This window comes from Acipenser ruthenus, chromosome 4 (assembly GCF_902713425.1).
Source record: "Acipenser ruthenus chromosome 4, fAciRut3.2 maternal haplotype, whole genome shotgun sequence".
Taxonomy (NCBI): domain Eukaryota; kingdom Metazoa; phylum Chordata; class Actinopteri; order Acipenseriformes; family Acipenseridae; genus Acipenser; species Acipenser ruthenus.
The window spans coordinates 69,887,198-69,911,787 of NC_081192.1; the positions used below are offsets into that span (position 1 = coordinate 69,887,198).

At 36.7% G+C, this 24,590-nt stretch overlaps 1 protein-coding gene across 1 annotated transcript in view; it reads left to right on the top strand.

Moving 5' to 3' along the window:
• Positions 1–272: 272 nt before the first annotated feature.
• abhd5a (abhydrolase domain containing 5a) overlaps positions 273–24,590 on the top strand; it is a 31,511-nt gene continuing 7,193 nt past the window's right edge. Inside the window, exons 1-3 of the mRNA XM_033998446.3 lie at positions 273–407; positions 21,750–21,835; positions 22,709–23,081. Of these exons, the coding sequence (XP_033854337.2) occupies positions 376–407; positions 21,750–21,835; positions 22,709–23,081 (491 nt within the window). The 5' untranslated portion in view covers positions 273–375. The remainder of the gene's footprint in view (positions 408–21,749; positions 21,836–22,708; positions 23,082–24,590) is intronic.

The following is a 24,590-nucleotide window of genomic DNA, read 5'->3' on the forward strand; positions in this document are numbered from 1 at the left end:
TAAAAGCATTTAGAAACAGGGGAAATCGGCACGCTAATAAAGGGAGAGAGATCGATTCTCTTGTTTTAAATCTTACCGTCAATAGTAGCAGGGAGACACCACTAAACAAATACCCTTTATTGAAGCTAAATAAATTAAACGACGAAAACGCTGCCTGTGTGTTTACATTGGTTACAGCGCTGTCAACGGCATGCGACTGCACACTGTAGTGTCATCTGATTGGCAGTCTATATACACATGTCTATGGTCCAATCTAATCCTATATCTATGGCAACCACTCTTGTCTGGCGCTGCACAGAGACGCTCGCTTACCACGCCCACCTTTAAGACGTGTAGGGACATGACGTCACCCTAACTTTCATTCGCTTGAGAAAGATGGCCGATGACACAGTGTCAGCGGACAGCGGGTAAGTGTAGCTCATTATTGTAAACAAATATGAACCGTATATGATTGTGTACCAAACGTAAGTACCGGTGAGTGGACATACTGAAACCGACACAGAGAAAGCACATTGCAGAAGTAGGCGAGATGAGTGCATCAGATTTTTGTTTATTTACAAATCATTGAAACGGGTTGTGCGGCCGCATTACGGCTGACTGAAACTGTTTTTTTTTTTTTTTTTTTTAACAACACAACTTGACAATAATGATGATTATGATAATAATACAGTTTGTGCATTGTATTTAATTATTTACGGTTTAGATTTATAAATTGCACCTTAGTGATTTTAACGTTGTTGTTTTTTTTATTTTTTATGGCGACTATTTCATTTTTATTTTTTTGCACAGGAAACACTTTTTGAGATTGTCAAATATTCGTTACATCTGTCCGGTTAATTATTGCAAGTGTCCTGAGGTCATCAGATGATTCTTAATGGTTAGGTATTGTGTTTGCGGTTAGGTTTTGGGGCAGCGGTTGCTTAAGGTTAGGGTTGGGGTTGAGTTAGGGACAGGGTGGCTTGATTTTGTAGAGTTGTCGAGCTGTGCAAGTAAGGTGGGAGTGCTTGGCAAATGCCCTAGAATCATCTGATGCTCTCAGGACACTTTCAGAGGATATTCCTTTAGGCTGCATGTAATTACAAGACCACACGTGCATCTCCAAATAAAGACAACACATCACACAGTTGCAAATACATTGACTGGAGCTTGTTTTGTCTATTTTATTAATGTCAGCATAACAAATTAAGTAGCTGTGTGTTTTTCTGGGGTCTGATGTTTGCATGGACCATCATTTATTAGTTTGCTATGTATTACACCTGGCCCCATCTAAGCGGGACGTTTATTATGTTTCTAGTTACCCCACTGTAACTTACATTGTTAATATACATAGAATACTCAATACAGGTATTTAAATTCAAGCATTGTTGTAATTTTAAAATAATATTTTATATTTAACTATCCTGCTACACATTTGATTTTACCTTGGTACACCTCAAGAATTTAACCTGGGGTGACATCTTTTAAAATAAATAACTAAATAAAGGTTTGTAGTTTTATATTGGTTCCATATATTGTCAACCCTACGGTTTAAAGTACTTGGAGATTAATCTTATAGAAATGTAGGTTACCATGGTAAGAGAGGCATTGGCAGAAGTTGTTTGTGACTTAATGGGTTGGATTATTTGCAATCTCCTCCAGTACAGTGGATAAAAGTACACTATGAGGCTGAATTATGAAATGTGCATAACTTAATCTCTATACACTGTATCATTTTGATGTACTTCCATAATGTACGTCCATATCTAGGGCCCTATGAAATCCGTTTTCTTATTTTAAATTTTCAGATTTATTTTTTCCTGATTTCTGATTTTAATTTTTTTTTTTTTATAGTTTTTCTTATAACTATAACATTTCAAATTAGATTTAATGTTTTCATTAATAATTAATGACAAACAATGTAAATAAAAGCCTAAATATTTTGATTTATTCTAATTTAATAAAATGGCACTTAGTAATATCTCCCTGAGAACTTTGGAGAAAAAATTCAGCAACTAGTCACAACATTCTACAGTAGTCATTATAGTACTATCTGCTCAGAATAACTTGTAGGTAGTCGATTTCCCCCCAAAGCTATAACGGTAGCTAGGAAGTGAAGTGGCACAAGAGGCAACGCTTTTTTACAGTTAAAATCACGGTCGTGTACGGCCTCTGAGAGGTGCAAAAATAGTTTTTTCATGCATTCCCATGACGTGTGTTTCTTGAAGCCTCTTGTCATACAAACACTGTGCTATGTCATACATATATATATATTTTGTTTGTTTGAACTGATTTTGTGGTAATGTCCTTGGGTGCCTAATTACTTTGTTTTTCTCTGAATTCCGCGATTCCGTCCATGTTCTCCGAAACGCGGATTTCATAGGATCCTACATATCCATTGCCAAACATGCATTGGTCAAAATGTGCCCCTTTCTATGGTATTTCCAAATAAATTAATTCTGAACTTCTAAGACAAAACCATTTAGCAACGTGTAGATGCTGCTTATAATTTTCAAAAATGACAAATCAAATGGTGAACAGGGGCTGTTAATGGAGGCTGCATATATATTTCATATTTCAGCCTCATGCTGTACATTTGGTTATACATTTATGTAGAATCCTCTTACGACATGTCATTGTTAAATTGTGCAACTATCCCCATACTTAAGACCATTCATAAGTTAAAACCATTATAAACTTGCCTTTTTCATACTGCTTGCACTTGCATGGGTTCAGCAAAAACTCCATATCCCTGAAAATAAGACAGCTATGAAAAGGCTGACTCTGGTGATAATAATATGATTGACTAATAGACAAGCCTGATAATTTAATCACATTATAAGATGGTGTCCCTGGAGCCGTCTGCTGATTTGGCGTATGTCTTATTTTTTCATTATACAAAAAAAGAATAAAATAAATCCAGCTAGTCTCCCAGTCAGTAATAGGTCAATGTTCTATTTTCTATAATGCAAGTTGTGAAATCGAGCCTCAAGGAATTTAAAGCATTAGAAAAAAGGAACCTCACTGGAGCAGCTTGCTTTGATTCCTTCTGTTGACAGACAAAAATGTCACCTTGTGAAAGTCAAATGTTTACTGATCAGGGCTCTCCAAAACTTTTTTCCATTGAGGGTCCAGGAGTCTCAACTAAAAAGGTCGCAGAGGAAGTTTTGGGGGTCCCAATAAGTAGGGTTACCAGATTTGCGTTGAAAAACTAGGACAAATGTGTTTGTTTTATTCTAGACCTTTCTGCTGTGTTTCAGCCACTCATTATAATTATTTTCTTTATTTTAAGTTTTTGGGGCATTTTGTTAATGGCACGTGTGCAACACAATTTTACACAACAGTACTCACACACACATGGTCACCATCACTTTTTTTTTTTTTAACAGACTGATGTCATAGCGCATTTATAAATATTGACACATTTTTTTAAAGGGAGAGGCAGCAATTATTACGCACAGTAGAAATCCATGTGCTTGAAAGGGTAGTGGTTGTTGTTGTTGTTGTTTTTTTTTCACCGATGCGACTTAACCACGCAAATCACATAATCATGTTATTGTTTGGATCCAAACACTTCCTAATACAGGCGTCTGTAGTTACTGTAGCTGAAAGGGCACTGCGGACATAATGGCTGTGAATAGTCAGACATACATTTTCAGGGACATTGTGGCAATTGAGAAGGGCACCCACGCAATTGCTGCATGGTCGGCATTAATTTCGAGCCCTGTACATATACAGGGTTAGAGATTAACTTTTTGAGGAGGTAGCCATTTTAAACCTGAAAATAATTGCAATAAATATGATAAATAAAGCGTGTGAACAAAATAATTGAAGCAAATTGATTTTTGTTTTATTCTGACAAAAAAAAAAGCATTGTTTGCATCAGTAGGGGAAAATGTCACAAGAAAAACATAGCACTTTGACCAAATATTAACTGTTTATATAATTATTATATCAATTTTTGTTACATGGAATTCTGGTATGAAATTTCAGTTCAGTCAGAAATGGACTCCACATCTGTATCTTCAAAACTGTGAGGAACGGGAGACTGTTCTTTGGCCACGTGTTAAAGTAGGACACCTGGTCCTTACACTGCTACTGTACCAAAGATTGACTGCCTCTGTGGGGTCAAAATCTGTGATGCTGGGGCTGTGCCGGATGATACGGATCAAGTCAGTGACAACTGTGGAAGAAAGACGGGCCCTCCAGTCATTTTCCACTCTTTTCATTTCACTGAAACCCCGCTCGCATTCCACAGTTGCTACTGGCATAGTGAGCAGCAAGTCAGTAAGCAATAGCAAGTTGCTGCATGTGTCTTTGCACAGTCTGTGTATGTCTGGCCATGTCAGTCGACCTGTGTGACAGTCTTTGATTCTCTTGGACAGAATGGAATTCAGAATAACCCACTCATCCAACAAAAGGGTTGCATCTGCTCCAGCATGTCTCAGGGGCACCATGAAGTCTTTGGATGCAGCTTTGATTATTTAATCTCCAAAACCTGCAAAATATTCAGAGAAGCTTGTGTTAAAATTATGGTTAAAACCCTTAAAGTACGGCTAAGGAAGGGTCACATGTGCGCGATGAATCATTACCGTTTTGCTAATTTGCATCCGTTTTGCGTAGTAGTGGGTGATACCCTCAAAAAATATATCATGATATTTTAGATGTTCAAGAAGATGTATAATATATATATATATATATATATATATATATATATATATATATATATATATAATCACGACATATTTAGCATTTTGAGGAAGGTTTTTTTTTGTTGTGATTGTACATTAAAATATAAAATTAGAAGTACTTAAAAGCTGCTTTTATATAATACTACAGGGCCAAAACGCTTCTAATACTGTACATTTTAAATCTTTTGCAAAACATACAGGCATTCCTTTCTAAGATTTTTCACGTATTAAGGCTATGACTGAGAAAAAAAACCCACATTTTATCATAGTAAGTTACTTACTGTTTTAATACATTGCTGAGAAAAAGGAAAAGAAAATCTATCTGTTAATTATTTTTAAAACCTTTCCTTAGTCCTACCTTAAACAGCTACAATTGAGAATTTGTTATCATGCATGACACAAATATCTTGAAATTACATTCAAAATATTATGCAAGGGCAGTAAATGTAATGCAATAATTTCATATTGCTATACTGTAAGTGTAAATAAAACTGAATCACTTGCCCTGCAGGTTTACCTTGTCAGGCCAGATGTGCAAGTTCAGCAATCTGCTGATCTTGACAACTGTGTCATTCATTACAGCAAACCTTGCTTCCAAAGTAGTTTGTCAATGAACTTTGCCCTTAAAGACTGGAAATCACCTGTGCCTCCTGTCAGTACGTGACCATGGAAACTCTCAGACGAATCCCCAAATGCAGTTAACCTTGGTCCTGCTCTAAAATCAACCAACAGAAAACAAACACTATTCCATCTGTTTACATAAGAAGTGCTTCATGCATAGTATATACAGTATATATAGTGTAATGTTCAATCTAACTATTGGTATGATCAATAACTTCATTAAACACATACACTTAAGTAAATGTCTAGTCAGTGAGAATAGCATTTCATTTAATTTTCCGAATAGTTTACAACAACCCCACCTCATATTGTCATACCTGGACTTGTATTCATAGAACAGCAGTAGTTGCTGTCATGCAGTCCTGTAGTTCACCCAAAACAGCACCTCGTTTCTGCATCAAGCAGGATAGCTGAGACATGGTGAAGAATGTCCAACAGGAAATGTGCAAAGGTGACAATGCTGGCATTCTGAAGGGAATTCCAGAACCCAATGGCTTTGTTTGCATCTGAAGACGCATCTTGACCATTGGAGCTTTTTAGCTATTGATAAAATATTACATTAATCAACAAATCATGTAACAAATGTATTTTTTTTTAATTACAGTTGCTTATTTACAAGGTGTTGAAATGAAATAAAATATCAGTAATAGAACTGAAAAATGTATTTCAGATTTTAACCATATAAAACTTGTGTATTAAATGAGGTAGCACAAAATGATAAGGGGGGTGAAAAACTATTATAAGAGGCTTTTAATGGGAGCAGTGAGGTTCTTGGAAATTTGCTACCAGCATGTCAATTATTGGCTCAGTCTTTTTGATAAGGTCACTCTAAGATCATGCTTTGGCCTCAGTCTGTTCCAATACTACTTGTTCAAGAATGACAATGCTGGGAATCCAGGTTTACACAAGTTGGTGTTTCCAAACTGAAAAATAGTATTCATAGCGTTTTTAGCCAAGCATGAACAGTTTTCCTGATGTAGATGTGGAGATCCAGAACTTGGTGATTGTCTTTGCTTCAAAAAGCATTTTGCTGCTGCCATTAGCTTGCATTGATACTAAAGCTTCAATCTCAGCCAGACTTAAACGCAAGTCAGAGGATGTAGTGGCCAACAAGGGGAACATTACCCACTGAAACTTGCTAATGTTTTCAGGGTTGTCATGTGCTCCAGTCTGTCAAGTTTTACCTTTTCTGTAAGGAAATTCTAATTCCCTTCAAGAAAGGCAGAAAGTGTAGAAAACATGCCATATTCTCTCAGTACCAGTCTAGAATGCAGAAGTTGTGGGCGTGCCATAAACCCTTGAATGGAATCTTGGAGAACCAGAACATTGGACTCCCTGCCCTGAAGACCCAAGTTGAAGTCATTCAGTTTCCTGAATATGTCCAATAAATATGCAAACATTGACAGAAATACAATGGGTCACTGTTACAGCCAGTCGGTTTTTTTGCATGTGCAATAAAACCTGATTTACAACCCATCGGCACCATCTGTACAGATCCCTACACAGTCACGTAATTCCAACTGCTAGACCTTCAAGTTCGAATCCTCTAACCCTGAAAATGTCTTCTCCCTTAGTGGTCTTGTCCAAGCGGTCACAAAAAATAATTTTATCCTTGAATATCTCCATCACTCACACACCTAACAAACACCATTAATTGAGGCAGCCCAGATACACCTGTTGATTCATCCAACTGCAGAGTACAGACTGATGTCATAGCGCATTCATAAATATTGACACATGTTTTTAAAGGGAGAGACAGCAGTTATTACGCACAGTAGAAATCCATGTGCTTGAAAGGGTAGTGGTTGTTGTTGTTTTTTTTTCACCGATGCGACTTAACCACGCAAATCACATAATCATGTTATTGTTTGGATCCAAACACTTCCTAATACAGGCGTCTGTAGTTACTGTAGCTGAAAGGGCACTGCGGACATAATGGCTGTGAATAGTCAGACATACATTTTCAGGGACATTGTGGCAATTGAGAAGGGCACCCACGCAATTGCTGCATGGTCGGCATTAATTTCGAGCCCTGTACATATACAGGGTTAGAGATTAACTTTTTGAGGAGGTAGCCATTTTAAACCTGAAAATAATTGCAATAAATATGATAAATACAGCGTGTGAACAAAATAATTGAAGCAAATTGATTTTTGTTTTATTCTGACAAAACAAAAAAAAAACATTGTTTGCATCAGCAGGGGAAAATGTCACAAGAAAAACATAGCACTTTGACCAAATATTAACTGTTTATATAATTATTATATCAATTTTTGTTACTTGGAATTCTGGTATGAAATTTCAGTTCAGTCAGAAATGGACTCCACATCTGTATCTTCAAAACTGTGAGGAACGGGAAACTGTTCTTTGGCCACGTGTTAAAGTAGGACACCTGGTCCTTACACTGCTACTGTACCAAAGATTGACTGCCTCTGCGGGGTCAAAATCTGTGATGCTGGGGCTGTGCCGGATGATACGGATCAAGTCAGTGACAAATGTGGAAGAAAGACGGGACCTCCAGTCATTTTCCACTCTTTTCATTTCACTGAAACCCCGCTCGCATTCCACAGTTGCTACTGGCATAGTGAGCAGCAAGTCAGTAAGCAATAGCAAGTTGCTGCATGTGTCTTTGCACAGTCTGTGTATGTCTGGCCATGTCAGTCGACCTGTGTGACAGTCTTTGATTCTCTTGGACAGAATGGAATTCAGAATAACCCACTCATCCAACAAAAGGGTTGCATCTGCTCCAGCATGTCTCAGGGGCACCATGAAGTCTTTGGATGCAGCTTTGATTATTTAATCTCCAAAACCTGCAAAATATTCAGAGAAGCTTGAGTTAGAATTATGGTTAAAACCCTTAAGGTACAGCTAAGGAAGGGTCACATGTGCGCGATGAATCATTACCGTTTTGCTAATTTGCATCCGTTTTGCGTAGTAGTGGGTGATACCCTCAAAAAATATATCATGATATTTTAGATGTTCAAGAAGATGTACAATATATATATATATATATTATATATATATATATATATATATATATATATATATATATATATATATATATATATATCACGACATATTTAACATTTTGAGGAAGGTTTTTTTTTGTTGTGATTGTACATTAAAATATAAAATTAGAAGTACTTAAAAGCTGCTTTTATATAATACTACAGGGCCAAAACGCTTCTAATACTGTACGTTTTAAATCTTTTGCAAAACATACAGGCATTCCTTTCTAAGATTTTTCACGTATTAAGGCTATGACTGAGAAAAAAACCCCACATTTTATCATAGTAAGTTACTTACTGTTTTAATACATTGCTGAGAAAAAGGAAAAGAAAATCTATCTGTTAATTATTTTTAAAACCTTTCCTTAGTCCTACCTTAAACAGCTACAATTGAGAATTTGTTATCATGCATGACACAAATATATTGAAATTACATTCAAAATATTATGCAAGGGCAGTAAATGTAATGCAATCATTTCATATTGCTATACTGTAAGTGTAAATAAAACTGAATCACTTGCCCTGCAGGTTTACCTTGTCAGGCCAGGTGTGCAAGTTCAGCAATCTGCTGATTTTGACAACTGTGTCATTCATTACAGCAAACCTTGCTTCCAAAGTAGTTTGTCAATGAACTTTGCCCTTAAAGACTGGAAATCACCTGTGCCTCCTGTCAGTACGTGACCATGGAAACTCTCAGACGAATCCCCAAATGCAGTTAACCTTGGTCCTGCTCTAAAATCAACCAACAGAAAACAAACACTATTCCATCTGTTTACATAAGAAGTGCTTCATGCATAGTATATACAGTATATATAGTGTAATGTTCAATCTAACTATTGGTATGATCAATAACTTCATTAAACACATACACTTAAGTAAATGTCTAGTCAGTGAGAATAGCATTTCATTTAATTTTCCGAATAGTTTACAACAACCCCACCTCATATTGTCATACCTGAACTTGTACTCATAGAACAGCAGTAGTTGCTGTCATGCAGTCCTGTAGTTCACCCAAAACAGCACCCCGTTTCTGCATCAAGCAGGATAGCTGAGACATGGTGAAGAATGTCCAACAGGAAATGTGCAAAGGTGACAATGCTGGCATTCTGAAGGGAATTCCAGAACCCAATGGCTTTGTTTGCATCTGAAGACGCATCTTGACCATTGGAGCTTTTTAGCTATCGATAAAATATTACATTAATCAACAAATCATGTAACAAATGTATTTTTTTTTAATTACAGTTGCTTATTTACAAGCTGTTGAAATGAAATAAAATATCAGTAATAGAACTGAAAAATGTATTTCAGATTTTAACCATATCAAACTTGTGTATTAAATGAGGTAGCACAAAATGATAAGGGGGGTGAAAAACTATTATAAGAGGCTTTTAATGGGAGCAGTGAGGTTCTTGGAAATTTGCTACCAGCATGTCAATTATTGGCTCAGTCTTTTTGATAAGGTCACTCTAAGATCATGCTTTGGCCTCAGTCTGTTCCAATACTACTTGTTCAAGAATGACAATGCTGGGAATCCAGGTTTACACAAGTTGGTGTTTCCAAACTGAAAAATAGTATTCATAGCGTTTTTAGCCAAGCATGAACAGTTTTCCTGATGTAGATGTGGAGATCCAGAACTTGGTGATTGTCTTTGCTTCAAAAAGCATTTTGCTGCTGCCATTAGCTTGCATTGATACTAAAGCTTCAATCTCAGCCAGACTTAAACGCAAGTCAGAGGATGTAGTGGCCAACAAGGGGAACATTACCCACTGAAACTTGCTAATGTTTTCAGGGTTGTCATGTGCTCCAGTCTGTCAAGTTTTACCTTTTCTGTAAGGAAATTCTAATTCCCTTCAAGAAAGGCAGAAAGTGTAGGAAACATGCCATATTCTCTCAGTACCAGTCTAGAATGCAGAAGTTGTGGGCGTGCCATAAACCCTTGAATGGAATCTTGGAGAACCAGAACATTGGACTCCCTGCCCTGAAGACCCAAGTTAAAGTCATTCAGTTTCCTGAATATGTCCAATAAATATGCAAACATTGACAGAAATACAATGGGTCACTGTTACAGCCAGTCGGTTTTTTTGCATGTGCAATAAAACCTGATTTACAACCCATCGGCACCATCTGTACAGATCCCTACACAGTCACGTAATTCCAACTGCTAGACCTTCAAGTTCGAATCCTCTAACCCTGAAAATGTCTTCTCCCTTAGTGGTCTTGTCCAAGCGGTCACAAAAAATAATTTTATCCTTGAATATCTCCATCACTCACACACCTAACAAACACCATTAATTGAGGCAGTCCAGATACACCTGTTGATTCATCCAACATTTTTTGTTGTCTCGGTTTTCTCTACAACAGTTTTCTGACTCTCACAAGACATGTCCTGAATCCTTTTTCCTAGCGTATCATTAGACATTTCTTGGCAGCTTCTTCACCTGAAAGACTTTTCCAGATGTCTTTAACATAAGGCTTGAGAAGATCCTCTCCTGTAGTGTGAGTTTTCTTCTCCTTTGCAATCTGCAGGCTAACTTGGAAAGAGGCTTTTAAGGCACTCCAATTTCCTTGGAATGCCTGAAATAACAGATTAATAAGTAATATAGCACAATAAATGTATACCAATACAGCTCATGCCATTGTATCTTGGCATGTTTTAAAAAGAATACAGAAAAAAAATATATATATATACTGTATATAATTTATATTTTAGGGGTAATGTTCTATTAAAGATGTTCAGAAAAATATATAAAGGTAAACAACTTTTACCAAAAGAGTTATACATCTATTTAAAATTAAATATTTAAATATAATGTATCACTAGTCACTGGATTATTGAATGCAATAAAGGCTAAACATAAATCTGATCAAAGGTCTGTGCTTGTTCAAAGCACATGTGGCTTAGTAGTGAATTACAGGAATGTAAAATCTGTTTAATGTGGAATAATGGTGTAAAAGTTAGTTACAATTGAAAAAGCACCTGCTTTAAAAAAAAAGTTAACAAGAATAGAACATTGCTGATTAAGAGGAACACATACTGTGATGAGAGAGGAAAAGAATCAATACAGTACTGACCGAGTTTGTTTTCTTACTTATTATTACTACAGTAGTTAACTTCAACTCTTACATTGTGTTGTAGGGATTAAATTAAACTGACCCTTTGCTTTTTTGAAGTTGTAATACAATTCAAAATAAATGATTAAATGATTGAACACACTTTTGCGAATATTCAAATGTTGCTTGCAAGATAATTCATTTTTATTTTTTAAATGAAGTTGCATTTGGGAGAGGTACTTGCTGTAGGGGGTAGCTATTTGACTGAAAAGCACAGCGTAAAGGTATCTGTTATATTTTTGCAAATCTCTGAAATAAATGAATCTCGGATAATAATAAACAACAACCAGACACCTGTCTTTTTTTTTCTGGTTGCGACCTGAGCATGCCTGTGATTTCCATTAATTTATAAAGTGCAAGGGTTTTTTCTTAGGTCGGGACCCACAGTTTAAGAACCACTGCTATAGAGTAAAATAAATAAATGTAGTTATTTAAATCTCCCTACTACTAGCTAATCGTATTGAATATGTTTAAAAAAAGAGCTCCCCTCGAGTGAAGTTTGATATTAATTATGTTGATGCAGTTTTAAGAAATTTAACAAAAGCAGGACTTCCCACTTCTGTAGAGCTTAGTGTTCTGGCACGGACAGCCCCCTTGTCTGCAGGTCAGCAATTCTGAATGTTGTTCTTGTATACAGTTAACCCCGGCTAGCAGTTCATTTATGGCAATAAAAAACTGTGTATTTCTATATTTAGTTTGTTTTACCATTGATATCTTGCAAATAGTTTTGACCGTTTTCCATCCACTTCAAAAATAAAACATTGAATATTACAGGGCAGAGATGACTTGCATGGTCACGTATAACTGTTCAACTTCATTCATGAAATAAACACTTCTGCTTTCCCCGATTTAGTGAAATTAAATAGGCCTAACCTCCTCATAATTATTATTTCTTGGCAGACACCCTTACCTAGTAATGTGCATATGAACTTTACCTTAAAAGATGAAATTGAAAATCGAAAGCTTACCTAAAAAAAGCTGGATGAGTGGATTCATTCTTTTGATTTCTGCATCAGAAATCTTGAGCACGCAATGTGTTTGTATTGGTTTATAGCACTCTGACGTTGTTGTTTTTATTAAGTCAGCAATATGAAAGCCGTGCTCATGTTTATTTTCTTTGGGTACTTTTGGGCCTCAGAGTTTATTTGATAACGGTGTATTGTATAATAATGGTTATGATAATAATAATATCTGACGTCTGAAAAAACAAATGCAACACTTGCAGATAACTGATTATGCGCAGTGGATAGCCTAGTAGTATTGAGCACTAGTGCACGGTAAGGAAAAACTATGGTAAATGGTAATCATTTTTATATCTGTATGAAGTGTCTTATAGATGCAGCTATTTAAAAATGTGTTTTTGATATACAAGTAAACGGTACGAAATTGTTTTAAATAAGGCTGGTAAAAAAAAAAAAAAAGTATTGCGGTATATGGTTCCGCTGTTGTCAGGGGAAAATGAATCAATGGTAAAGGTCTGCATGTGTTTTGTGAACTTGTGTACCAGTGTCTTACAAAAGAGAAAAATAAAATTTGTACCTGCCAGAAACCAACAAACAAAAGCTTTAGTCTCTGTGTTCCGTGTATGAAGTGATCATTGCACTGTACACTGACAAACTCGTTGATTTTACTTTCACAGAATACAGTACTTTTTTTTGTCACCCTGTTAACAAGAGCTAAATATAGCGCTTGTCTGTGTCCTGTAATTAAAGCGTTTTTAAAACCCTGCATGCCATGTGTTTCATAATTTAGGGTAATTGAGTTAAACTGGATTTCATATAACATGTTGTCCGCTGGTGAAGTGAACGTTTAATCAGTGCATTTAAAATGCTAAAAATTATGCTTTCAGAAATTTTTCCTGGAGAATTGGATATTATTATTACATGGCACTGGTTCTAATGCATGGAAGTCGTGAAATCCATGCTCACCCTTAGTGATACAACAGCACAAATAAGCGATGTCAGTGAAGGGAAAGTTAAAGATAGATTTTCAGGCAAACTGGCTGAAGATTTACCCATGGCTGGAGTTTAATAACGATAGTGGTCAAATGAGTTGTTCGGTCAGCAGTGTGGGTGCTACCCGCTGTAACCTGTACAAACAACGCGACTTTGAAAAGAAAAAAACTCAAAATAGAAACTTCGTCAGGCAATGGAGAGTGCTCTGCATCACAGTGAACAGCTGGATGTACATAATGTTAGATGTTTACATTTGAGAGACTTTATATAGTTTCACAGTTGAAATTTACAGTTTTGTTATGGTGCATTGCTGGACACTTGGTACAGGAACAAAGGTATGCTTTTTTAAAGCATGCACATTCTAACCCATTTCGTGAAAGCACACGGTTTACTAGTTAAAAAGCAGAACTGCGTAAAGTATTGAGAAGGTATTACACAAAAATAAATGAAAACAGAAATCGATCCACTTCTCAATATCGTGTTTCGTTCACTATTATGTTATCTCTCCTACTTGTTTCATAAACGCAGAGAGCTGCTACTTGAATCATGTTATACATCGCTACTTGCTCGTTTTTGTGTGTGTTTTTTTGTCTTTTTTTTGGTGTAGGGATTTGAGCAAAACTAATAATTATCTACCTATTTGTGTGTTCATTTTTAGCATTGATGTTTTGAGGGGGAATAACACTGAATTACAAAACAGCAATGGTCATTGAAATGTCTAAATTAGCAATGTGTACACTGAAGACATGGAAGGAGTCAGAATGCGTATTGCACCATTGCTTTTTAAAGTATTGCAATTTTAAGCAAAGAATCGGATCTCCTTATAGCATATGTGTTCATAGAATATGTGATTATGTGTAACGTGGTATACGTTATATGAGTTTTTATTATTTTTTTACTAAGCTGTAAATTAAAAAAGGAAATTTTACATATAGGTGTACTTTATTTGAAGGATATTCATGTGTATGTGAAATAGCAGACAGCGAAGCATCAAAAAGAAATTAAATTGCAGCTGCTAAAGAAATGGCCTGAAAACCCTCTGCTGTTTGATATTTTTTTGTGAAATGCCTAAGTGATCCAAACACATTGAAGTGCAAACTGTACAAGTGGCTCTTAATATATGAAGGCACAACCAATTTCTGCAGTACTTGATGTAAGTTCACATTATTATTATTATTATTATTATTATTATTATTATTATTATTATTATTATTGGCGGGGAAGAATTGTTGTGCATCCGTTTCTTACCTGAACATCAGGTAAATCCTATAACATGTTGCTGCCACTTTAGACAGCTCTTCTTCCTTCTTTCTTTTTAAACATTTTTGAGTTAGCATGGAGCTCACAGATGGAAATATTGAGCTCAGTCTAACAGCATCCCTTCCTCTGTTTGCCTGTCATTAACCAATGATACAGCATGTCTGTCTTGTGGCTTCGTGCTGGGAGATGCACAGTAAAAAGAATGGCAACAATAATACATTATGATAATGATAATTCTCGCAGGACGAGATTAGACAGAATTCAGTTGAAATGTGACAGAACGGGCCAGCTGACGCTGAGCAAGTTTGTGAATAGGTTGCAGATCAGCTGTGCTGGTGCTGACGGACACCAGCGGCAATGTCGGGAAGGCATATAGGCAACTTTTGCTGTAATTTTATTATTTTTTTTAAATTTGACAAGCATTGTGGGAAGTGGCTTGGGCACTGCAGCAATTGCCGCCAGTATCGTTGGTAAGCACTGCACGCACAGAACTCAGCATGATTTTTCCTTTCAGGACTGTACCTGACAGGAGAGCCTATACAGATTACTTGTTGCTTTGATCTGCATATATTACTCGCTAATTTTTTGTATTACACCAATTAATACGATAATTATTGACGTTGTATTAGTTTTACTATTACACGTAACTTTTGGCACACGGCCTGTTTGTTATGTCCCACAGCTGACTTGTGCCCTCTGTGAAGCTGGCGGCTATACCCAGGGACCAAGCAACTTAAGTCAGCTGACTTGTGCTCTCCTTACAGGCTGCTTCACTCTGGCTAGAGTTAAAATAAAAAAAAAGTTTTTTTGTAACCCGGCTACAGCTCCGGCTGTTTCCCCAGTGTATGGATGCTGCACTGTATAGCCTGAATGACGTGGAGAAGCTGGGTTTGGCCCAATTTCCACCAGTAGAGGCTCCAGTTGCCGCTCTGGTACAGGCACCTAAACTAGCACTCCTGACCAAGGACGCTAGCTGCCCTAACAGTGTCGGGTCTCGGAAGTAATTCTGAAGCATGCGTATTCAGCCGGTGCATTTGCTGCAAGGCTCGGTAGCCTACCAGGCCTGTTTGTTGAAGTCTCTTTCTGAGAGTCACAGCCCCTCACCACAGCAGCTAGAGGAGCTGCGTTTGGTGAATAAAAACCTGCTGTGTGTTTCCAAACTGAACGGACAGGCTGTGGGAAGGAACCTGGCTGCTTTGACAACCGCAAGAAGGCAGCTTTGGCTTTCCCAGGCACGCCTGATAAAGCATCGCTGTTAGATGCCCCCATTACACCGGGGCATACATTTGGTCCTGCGATGGATGAGATGCCGCAGCACTTACCGCGCACGGGAGTCCACAAAGGAGCTGGTTCGTCTGCTTCCCAAGCAACCACCATCTCAGCTTAGACGTAGCAATCCAGTCATTCTGCAATCTTACCCTTGCGACGGCTTTTGTACTCTTACCCATACAGTAATGGTTACATTTCGTACTTGAAAGGGAATGTTACGTTATTATCATATGGTTCCCTGAAATAGAAATGTAACCATTAACCTTCAAGGTCACAGGCTTGAAGGAAAAATGACTCTGAGTTCTGTGTGTGCAGCCCTTTTATGCCCTTGTGGGCAGGCATGACTGTGTCACAGAGGCTCTGAGAGCAGCTATCCACCGTACGAGAGGGCAGAACAGCTGATCTTTCTAGTCAAAAGATAGAAACTAGATCCTGATGTTGTGATACAGCCGTACACATTTTTAACAGACAGTTTCAGATAGTTTGTATCAGATAGAAGTGAGATCACATTAAAATTAGCAAACGGTTTATTTTTTAAAATATGTATTTAAATAAGAATATAGTACTGTACAGAGTGCAGTGTAAGATACAAGCCACTCAAGGTCAGAGCAACCAGTTAGCCCACTCATGGCAGACAGTTCAAAGTGCTGGACACACCTCACACTCAAAGTCTGCTTAGGGAAATTTTGGCTGGCAATAATATTTAAAAAACTATAGTCATAAGCAAATTGAACTTTAAATGCGTTAGGATGTGTTTTACGCAAACATACAGGAACCTAATCAGTTAGTTAATTAGCAGTACAGAAGATTCCTGGAAACAGCAGCATAAGACAGGTACCTTATCAGACTAACAAAGTAATCTGATTTTATCAACTGAGTCAGCTCATTGTAAATAATTAGGTACAGGTACAGTAAGTTCTTTTTCATAGCACGTTTATTAGTTACAGTACAAAGAAATAATTGAACCCCTTTACAGCCAAGCGTTTTTGTCATAAATGTCTTTAAAGTGCTTTAAAAAAATGGATTTGAGACAGTAGACTGATTTTTTTTTTATAGTTTCAGATCCGTACCAGAACACACACTACATTTCCATCCTAACAAAATATAAATTTTTTGTAAGATCATAATATGTACAACAAAAAAAAAGTGTTTTACTTTTATTTTTTATATTCTACCTTGTAGGAGGTATTTTTCAACATTAGAATAAAATATATAATGTATTTTAATCAATTTTATATTACCTTAGGTACCCTGGGGTAAACTATAGAGATTTTTTTTTCTTCACAATTTAACCATAATAAATATTGAACCTATAGTTATTATACTCAATATAACCAGAATTACTGCATGGTTTAATAGTAACAACTGCAATGAAAATATCAACAGGTTGAGTAACAATACAAACATTAATTAATTCAATAATTAATATATACATTATAAAAATGTGCTTATTTACAAAACAAAAACCACCCCCTACTGCCTAATCATTCAACAAACACATGTCCATAGTTATTATAATACAGATTTACATGTGTAAATCAAAAAATACAAATAAAGAAGTACAAAGAAAATATGAATGATTTATATCTTCTCCTAAACCCCTTTCACACTGGCATGTTCTGCCCGGTGTCATGCGGGTCGGCTATGTGATTTCTCACTGCTTTTTGAAGCAGGGTCGACCTGGGTGACAGAAGCAAGTTCGCAATGTCCTGGAAGCAGCAAAGTTCACATGACCACCCTTTAATCTGTGCAGTTTCTCTAGTTTGAATTGCGGGCCAAATGCTGATTTAGAGCAAATGTTTCTTCATCCCTGCTGCAATCTGGCTCATGGTGTGTCTCAATCAAGAGAAATATGGCTAAACAGAATAAACAGAAATGCTCCTTGCAGAAGTGAAACCTTCATGCAGGCGTGGCTGTTTGTTACTTCGTCCGCTTGTGAATGCCCATTGTGCATTTTGTCTCACTCGACCCCAGTCAAAATATGTCAACCCACATCCTGAGGTGGGTCGCTGCTGACCTGGGTACGTGATTTCACACTATGTAGGATTGTGACCCAGGAGCCAGTTAGGAGTGCCAGTGTGAAAGGGGCTCTAGTTGCATTACGTTCTGTCTGTGTTTGACATGTGTGTGCCTGTGTGACAGGGTAGCTGAGGGTGACGTTCCCAGACCAGAAGCTGACAGACAACGCACAGGCAGGTACTCGGGTGAAAGGCGCGTTTTTGTGCCGTTTTTATTGCAGCAAAAATAAAAATAAATATTTTTACAAGAACAACAAGAACAAGTAAAATCTTGCACACAAAACTGACACTCAAAACAAAAATTGTTTTAGTTTTATTTTCGGTTTTGCCTTTGATTCTCCACTCGCTGTCGTTCTCCACTTCCTGAACACTCCATCCCGAACAGAGAAAACTGCAGGCTTTTATACTTGTGACCATCTCCGAATGAACTCTTAATTAGTCAATTTCGGAGATGGTCACGTTCTACACAAGTTTTTTAGTTTGCATGGCTGACAGTCAATAATCACAGACTGCCGACCATGCATTCACATGAGCTGTCTGGCAGAGACGAGCTGCTAACACCGCCTCTGCCAGAGCTAATTCAAACCAATAACAATAATTATTAACTAACCACAAAGTACCTTCAATCATACAACAACAACACCCATTCCCAAACAATACATCTCCTTTTAAAATAATAATACAGTACACCACAATACATGGGAAATCATAATGTCTGATGATACTGTAAGGCACTATAAAAAAGTGTATTCCTTTTGTTACGATATTGTAAAATGATGTACCCATAGGTGGTTGTCCAGAGATATTGTGGGTTCATGTATAGAGGCTGTATGCCTTTAAGAAGAAAGTCACGATGGGATAGCAGCTGAGTCTGTCAGCTGATATACAACTTCTTGTAAGTATAGAGAGGTGCTGTATATTAACACTAGCAGAATGCAGTAACTATTGTGATGGTGATCAAACGTGTGCTAGTTCTGTTGTGTAAAAATGTAGCTTAAAATGAAAGTGCATTCAAGAAATTTAGAACAAGAACAGCGAAAAATAAAAATACACATGTTTTGTGTACTGAGGGAATACAATAACAAATAGAAACATGGGCTATTTTTCCTGCCATTTAACAATTAATTGTATTTTGGTGTAAAAGTGTGGTGCTGTCTTTCTGTGCCCTTTTGTAATTCAAATGAAAGTTATTAGAAAAATAACCAGAGCTTGCTGACACTCCAGTGCTTTCTATACTTTCTTGTACACTGGAAAGGAAAACAAGCAGGGATGGCCAACCCTGGTCCTGGAGAGCCACAATCCAGCAGGTTTTATAGGTAACACTTAATTATCAATGTCTAAAGACTTGGAACAATTTAATTGAGTAATTAAGCATTAGTGTTTTCAATTTAAGTAGTAATTTATTCAATTAAGTAATTTAGAGATAATTTGGAACAAAAACCTAAATGCCCTGCAGCTCTCATGGACCAGAGCTGACCACTCCTGATTTTAATTGAACAAGTGAACTTGGTAAATTGATCAACAACTTTCAGTCTTCACAAATTGATTAAGGGTTACTTATAAATCATGCTGGTTTGTGGCTCTCCAGGACCAGGGTTGCTAAAAGTAAAATATCACAAACTGTCACAATTACATTTGTGGTGGTTACAGTTCTTTTTCAGGAAGGAAGTGGGTGTCAGTGACGAAAGCACTATGAGCCGCATTCTGAGTAGTTCTGGTTAAAATACATAAATAAAAGTCGTGCTGGATATTTTAAGTGCTGCAAGACTTTATTCTCTCGTACTTGATTCTCGGCCGCTTTCTTTAAGCATTATAGAAACTCAGTACACTGCAGTATAAGTAAACAATTAAAAAAATATATATATATATGATAAAGTCTATCTAGGTGTTTTGCAAGCGGTGACTTTTGCTTTAACTCTTAAAACTCAGCCCCATTCATTTCAGGGTGCCAGCGCACCGAAGGTTACGCACATATTACTCAGGCACTGTAAAAGCCACCTACCTGGTTATGGCATTGTAGCAGCTAGACTGAATGCGGCGGTATTGTTGGAAAGCTCAGCCCCGCCCCCATGTTCAGTTTGTATTGAGGTTCAATGGTGCAGTGTTTTTATTTATTTATTTGCCATCTATGATTACTATATATATAGCGGTGACCAAAAATTATTTTTTTTTAATACATATATTCTCATCTCTACCACATATAGTATGCCTGGTCCTGTTGCAACTTATATAATATGAAAGGACATTTTGTTGCCGTTCATTTGATATGTTACATGCATGCAGTACAAACTGTCCAGTAGTAACATACATAAATGAAAACAGTGAAAAACAGGCAGAAATAGGGCTGAGTGTAAACAGTTAAAAAAAGAAATGGAGCGCTGGTTTAAAAGAAAAGCACCTTTTTCTTCTGCTGCAGCAAAAACTTCACGTCAGGCAATGGCAAAAGCAATGGAGAGTGCTCTGTCTCATAGTGATGAACAGCTGTTAGGTCTCCTGAAAGCAACTTATTTTAAAGCAACACCAGTGTGAATGATGATGCAATAAAAAATATTTATAAAATATATATATGTGTTTTTTTTTATATGCCTTTTTTTTGCCATTCCGCCCTAAAATTTTGGAATCCCCCCCATTGGCTGCAGCATAGGGGGGAAACCCCCCCCAGCACACAAAAATGAAATTCAAGCCCTGTATAGTATTCACACATTGTCAAACGGTTTCTGTTAACAGAGAAAAAATATAAAAACTATATACACAGTGCGTGAATGCCACCTGACGAACCTTGGAAGGTTTAAAACTACCTTTGAATTCTTGGCTAGCAAACAAACCTTCGAACACAGCCCTAAATATGTTATAAGTAATTTTAAGTAATTACCTGTCTAAATAAGCGGATCGAGTCTGCAGTCTAGCGGTCTTTGCTATCCTATAGTGTTTTTGTCATTCATAAGCTTTTTTTTCTTCAATATTTTTAAACGTTTTGCTAGTATCTCCGATGTATACAAAACAGACTGAAATCAAAAAGTCTGCCTTACAGAGCAGTGAGACTGCCAATACCTGATTTATCTACTTGATGGTAGAACAATTCTCATTTATGACCGTAATCAATCAAGTAACGTCCTTATGGCTTATTTTTTATTTTCATTAAATTATTATTAAAAAAAAATACATATCTTTAATATTGAATATGCTATGTCTCTTGTTTTTTTCTTTGTAGTCTCATTATAATGGCACAATGAGTATAGTTGTTTTTTTTTAAATTTTGCTTGCTAGGTTGTGAGGTTGTATCTGAAACTGTGATTCTCACAGCCAGCCCTGCTTCGCTAGGCTTGAACAGCCTCAACAGGAAGAGGATGTGGGATTTGATTGCCATCAGCACATTTTTTTTTTCAATGGGAAGACAGCTTTTCTTAAGTCCTGACTAAAGTTAAACCCTCGCCTATTGGTCAGACTCTCTGTCAATTAAAAATTCAATACCATTTAAAAAATAAATAAATACAACACATGCCGATGCCTGTAGGCGTCCATCGGGAGCAACGTCACTGTTCAGAGGACACCTCAGTAATATCGGGAGCAACGTCGCTGTTCAGAGGACCCCTCAGTGATATCGGGAGCAACGTCACTGTTCAGAGGCACCTCAGAGATATCGGGAGCAAAGTAACGCGAATGAAGAGGCGCTTACCAGGACAAATAAGTTCAAATAAATACATTTTATAGCTGAATTGGCAAAAGACACTTTGCATTTACGAAATGTATGGATAGCCTTAGAGGACAAGTTTATAAAAATGTTTATGATTGAAATTCGTATTGTAAATGTATTGCCTCAACTGAAACTTTATTTTGTAGGTCCTGGTGGATTTCAAGTTGGTTGCCCACATGGTGCCCAACTTCCCTGTCACTTCTGAAGGATGCAGAGGATAAGATGCTGGAATGTAAGGTTTTATTTTTGGTTTTTTTTGTGTCGTATTTTGAAATCAAAATAGTACTGCATCTGGGAAAATTATACCGTGGAAGATTATTTTATACTGTAATAAAGGGTTTATATAAAAACCCAGAGTGGAGGATTTTTGTATCAATTTCTGTCTTTTCTTATTCTTGTGTGTCAGGGTGAGTGCAGTTTTGACAGTATGTATTCTGAGCTTACTGTCAGGGGCATGGGATAAGCAGAGACAGAATTCCACAGAATCTCATAGTAACCCATAACACCGGTGAAAACATATCGTGCAAGGACGAAAACAACTAGAGTCATGCCTTCCTGTCTTCCATTCTCATGGTATATTATCTGCTTCTTGCCTGTTGATGAGAGTTATATATATATAAAACTCACTTTCCTGTAACATAGGCTAATGTTTCCCCTAGAGAATTTCTGACTGATAGGTATTCTGAAGAGAAGACAAAGGCTTTTTACAACAGGATTGTCACCAGTAATTAATATTGCTTTAGCCTTAACTCTGTTATATTCTGCAGTATGATTCTGGATTTGAATATGAATTACTTCTTTTCAGCTTAGACGCTATAATAAAATATACCAACTGTCATGTGACTGCACTGATACTTGGAATTCACGTTGGCTCGTCTTTGGTTTTGTATTGTGACATGAAAAGAAAGGTGCTGGTTATTTGTGTCTTCTTTATAGGGAAGGGAGAAGAACCATAAATATTATAGTATCTGTTTCCTTGATCAGTTTTTAAGAGTCAAGAATTCCAATTGAATCAAAATTCAAAAGAAAATTAACACATGTACCTTTTTTCAGCACCATTATACATATATGCTTAATGGACAATTTTTTTTGTTTATTCTTGCAGCTATTACAAGCAAGTTTTCAAAACACTATATTTTAATATCCAACGGAAACAGAATATGGACACTATCATTTAATGGGAACATATCCAGTAAAACCCCTCTTGTGCTTATTCATGGATTTGGAGGGGGAGTGGCACTGTGGGCACTCAACGTTGATGCCCTTTGTCAACAGCGAACAGTTTATGTTTTTGACCTGCTGGGATTTGGGAGAAGCAGTCGGCCACACTTCAGCAGTGATTCAGAGGAGGCAGAAAACCAGTTTGTGGAATCGGTAGAAGAATGGAGGGCAATGGTGGGTGTAGAAACAATGATTTTACTGGGACACAACCTGGGTGGATATTTGGCAGCTGCGTATACACTGAGATACCCATCAAGGTTAGTATAAAAATGGCTATTTTCATAATGTATAGAACACATAGTTTCATTAATGCCAGGGGTTCAAATTACTTACTTGTTTATGAGTGACAGTCCCCACTCCCCATTTGATCTGGTCCTCATTTGACATACTATTTTTTTCACTTTAGTTTAGTAGATTTTGTTTTAACATGAATGCCGTGGTATTATAAACTCAAGTTTACAAGTCTTTTACCTCCAAAGTATTAATTTACAATATAAAGTATACCGTTTTACTTTGGGCAAGTGTAGATATGCATTATATGTTTTTTTTTTATTTATTACAACACTATACATGGAAAGACTGAACTGCTTCTTCCTGGTATCTTATCACTTCTTGTATAGCAGTCTTACGCCAGTGGTTTAAACTTTCCTAATCTACAGAATGGTATTTAAAAAAGCTTCATATCCTTAACTCTATGAACTCATGACGTGCAAGCCACTATACACCAGAAGCTCTGTAAGCGACTTACTGGATTGAGCACAAATACACCACTAGCTAAAAAAGTGGCTAGCAAGCATCATGTGTTGCCAGGATGATAGAAGCTTTATGTAAATCTTAGATTGGTTAACACCAACAGCCGTACAGAAAGGGAGTGTCTCAATCTGTCATTGCAACTTGACCAATAGGATTTCAGTTTACAGGTGGTTTCTTTTGAAGTGCCTATGAGGCACGATCAAAGGTGATTTGACAACTACGAAAATGTATGCAACGAGTACATTTTTCAGTTAAAACGAATTTACTGTATTTTGTTATGTTTATCATGCTATATTATCACCTTTTTTTAACAACTTTATTTTGCAGTGGGTCGAGAGTTTCCAAGTAAAATATTCCATATTAAGGTTGCTGAGGATGTCTCCTTTACAGTGATATACAGTGTTTGGGGGGGGTAATATGGTTCTGCAACTAAAAGAAACGATTTTTAAAATGCAATGAGTGTCTATGTGTAGAGTTAATGAAACAAACAGTAAGATTGCCAACAAGATTCATTCAAATTCATTAAACTGTTACTTGCATTGGAGCAAAACACTTTGATAATCAATATATATATGAATTATGAAACCAGAATTGCCCATTTGTAACTTAATACTGTACTAGTACATTAATACGTCATATCGTTTGATTACTATCGATGGTCAAGCATCTTTTTTTTTTTATTTATATTTTGACTGCTTCCTCCGTCTGCTTCAGTTTTTACTATGCATATTCACACTTGGTTAAAAAAATATATGGTCATTTGGATTGATCTTTATACCACTACACATAAATGAACGATGGAAAAACCATTTATTTATGTGTAGTATAAACTTACTGTTATTTATTAGCCTTACCTTTTGAATATAGTTTTTTTATGTTTCTAATTTTCAAATCTCGCCCTCTAACCCCATCCCCAACAAAAAAGCAGCAACATAACATGGCACAGGAAATAATTCAGAGGTGTGCACCTCTACTTTTGAGTGCAAGTTTTTCAGCAGTGTATATGTGTATGT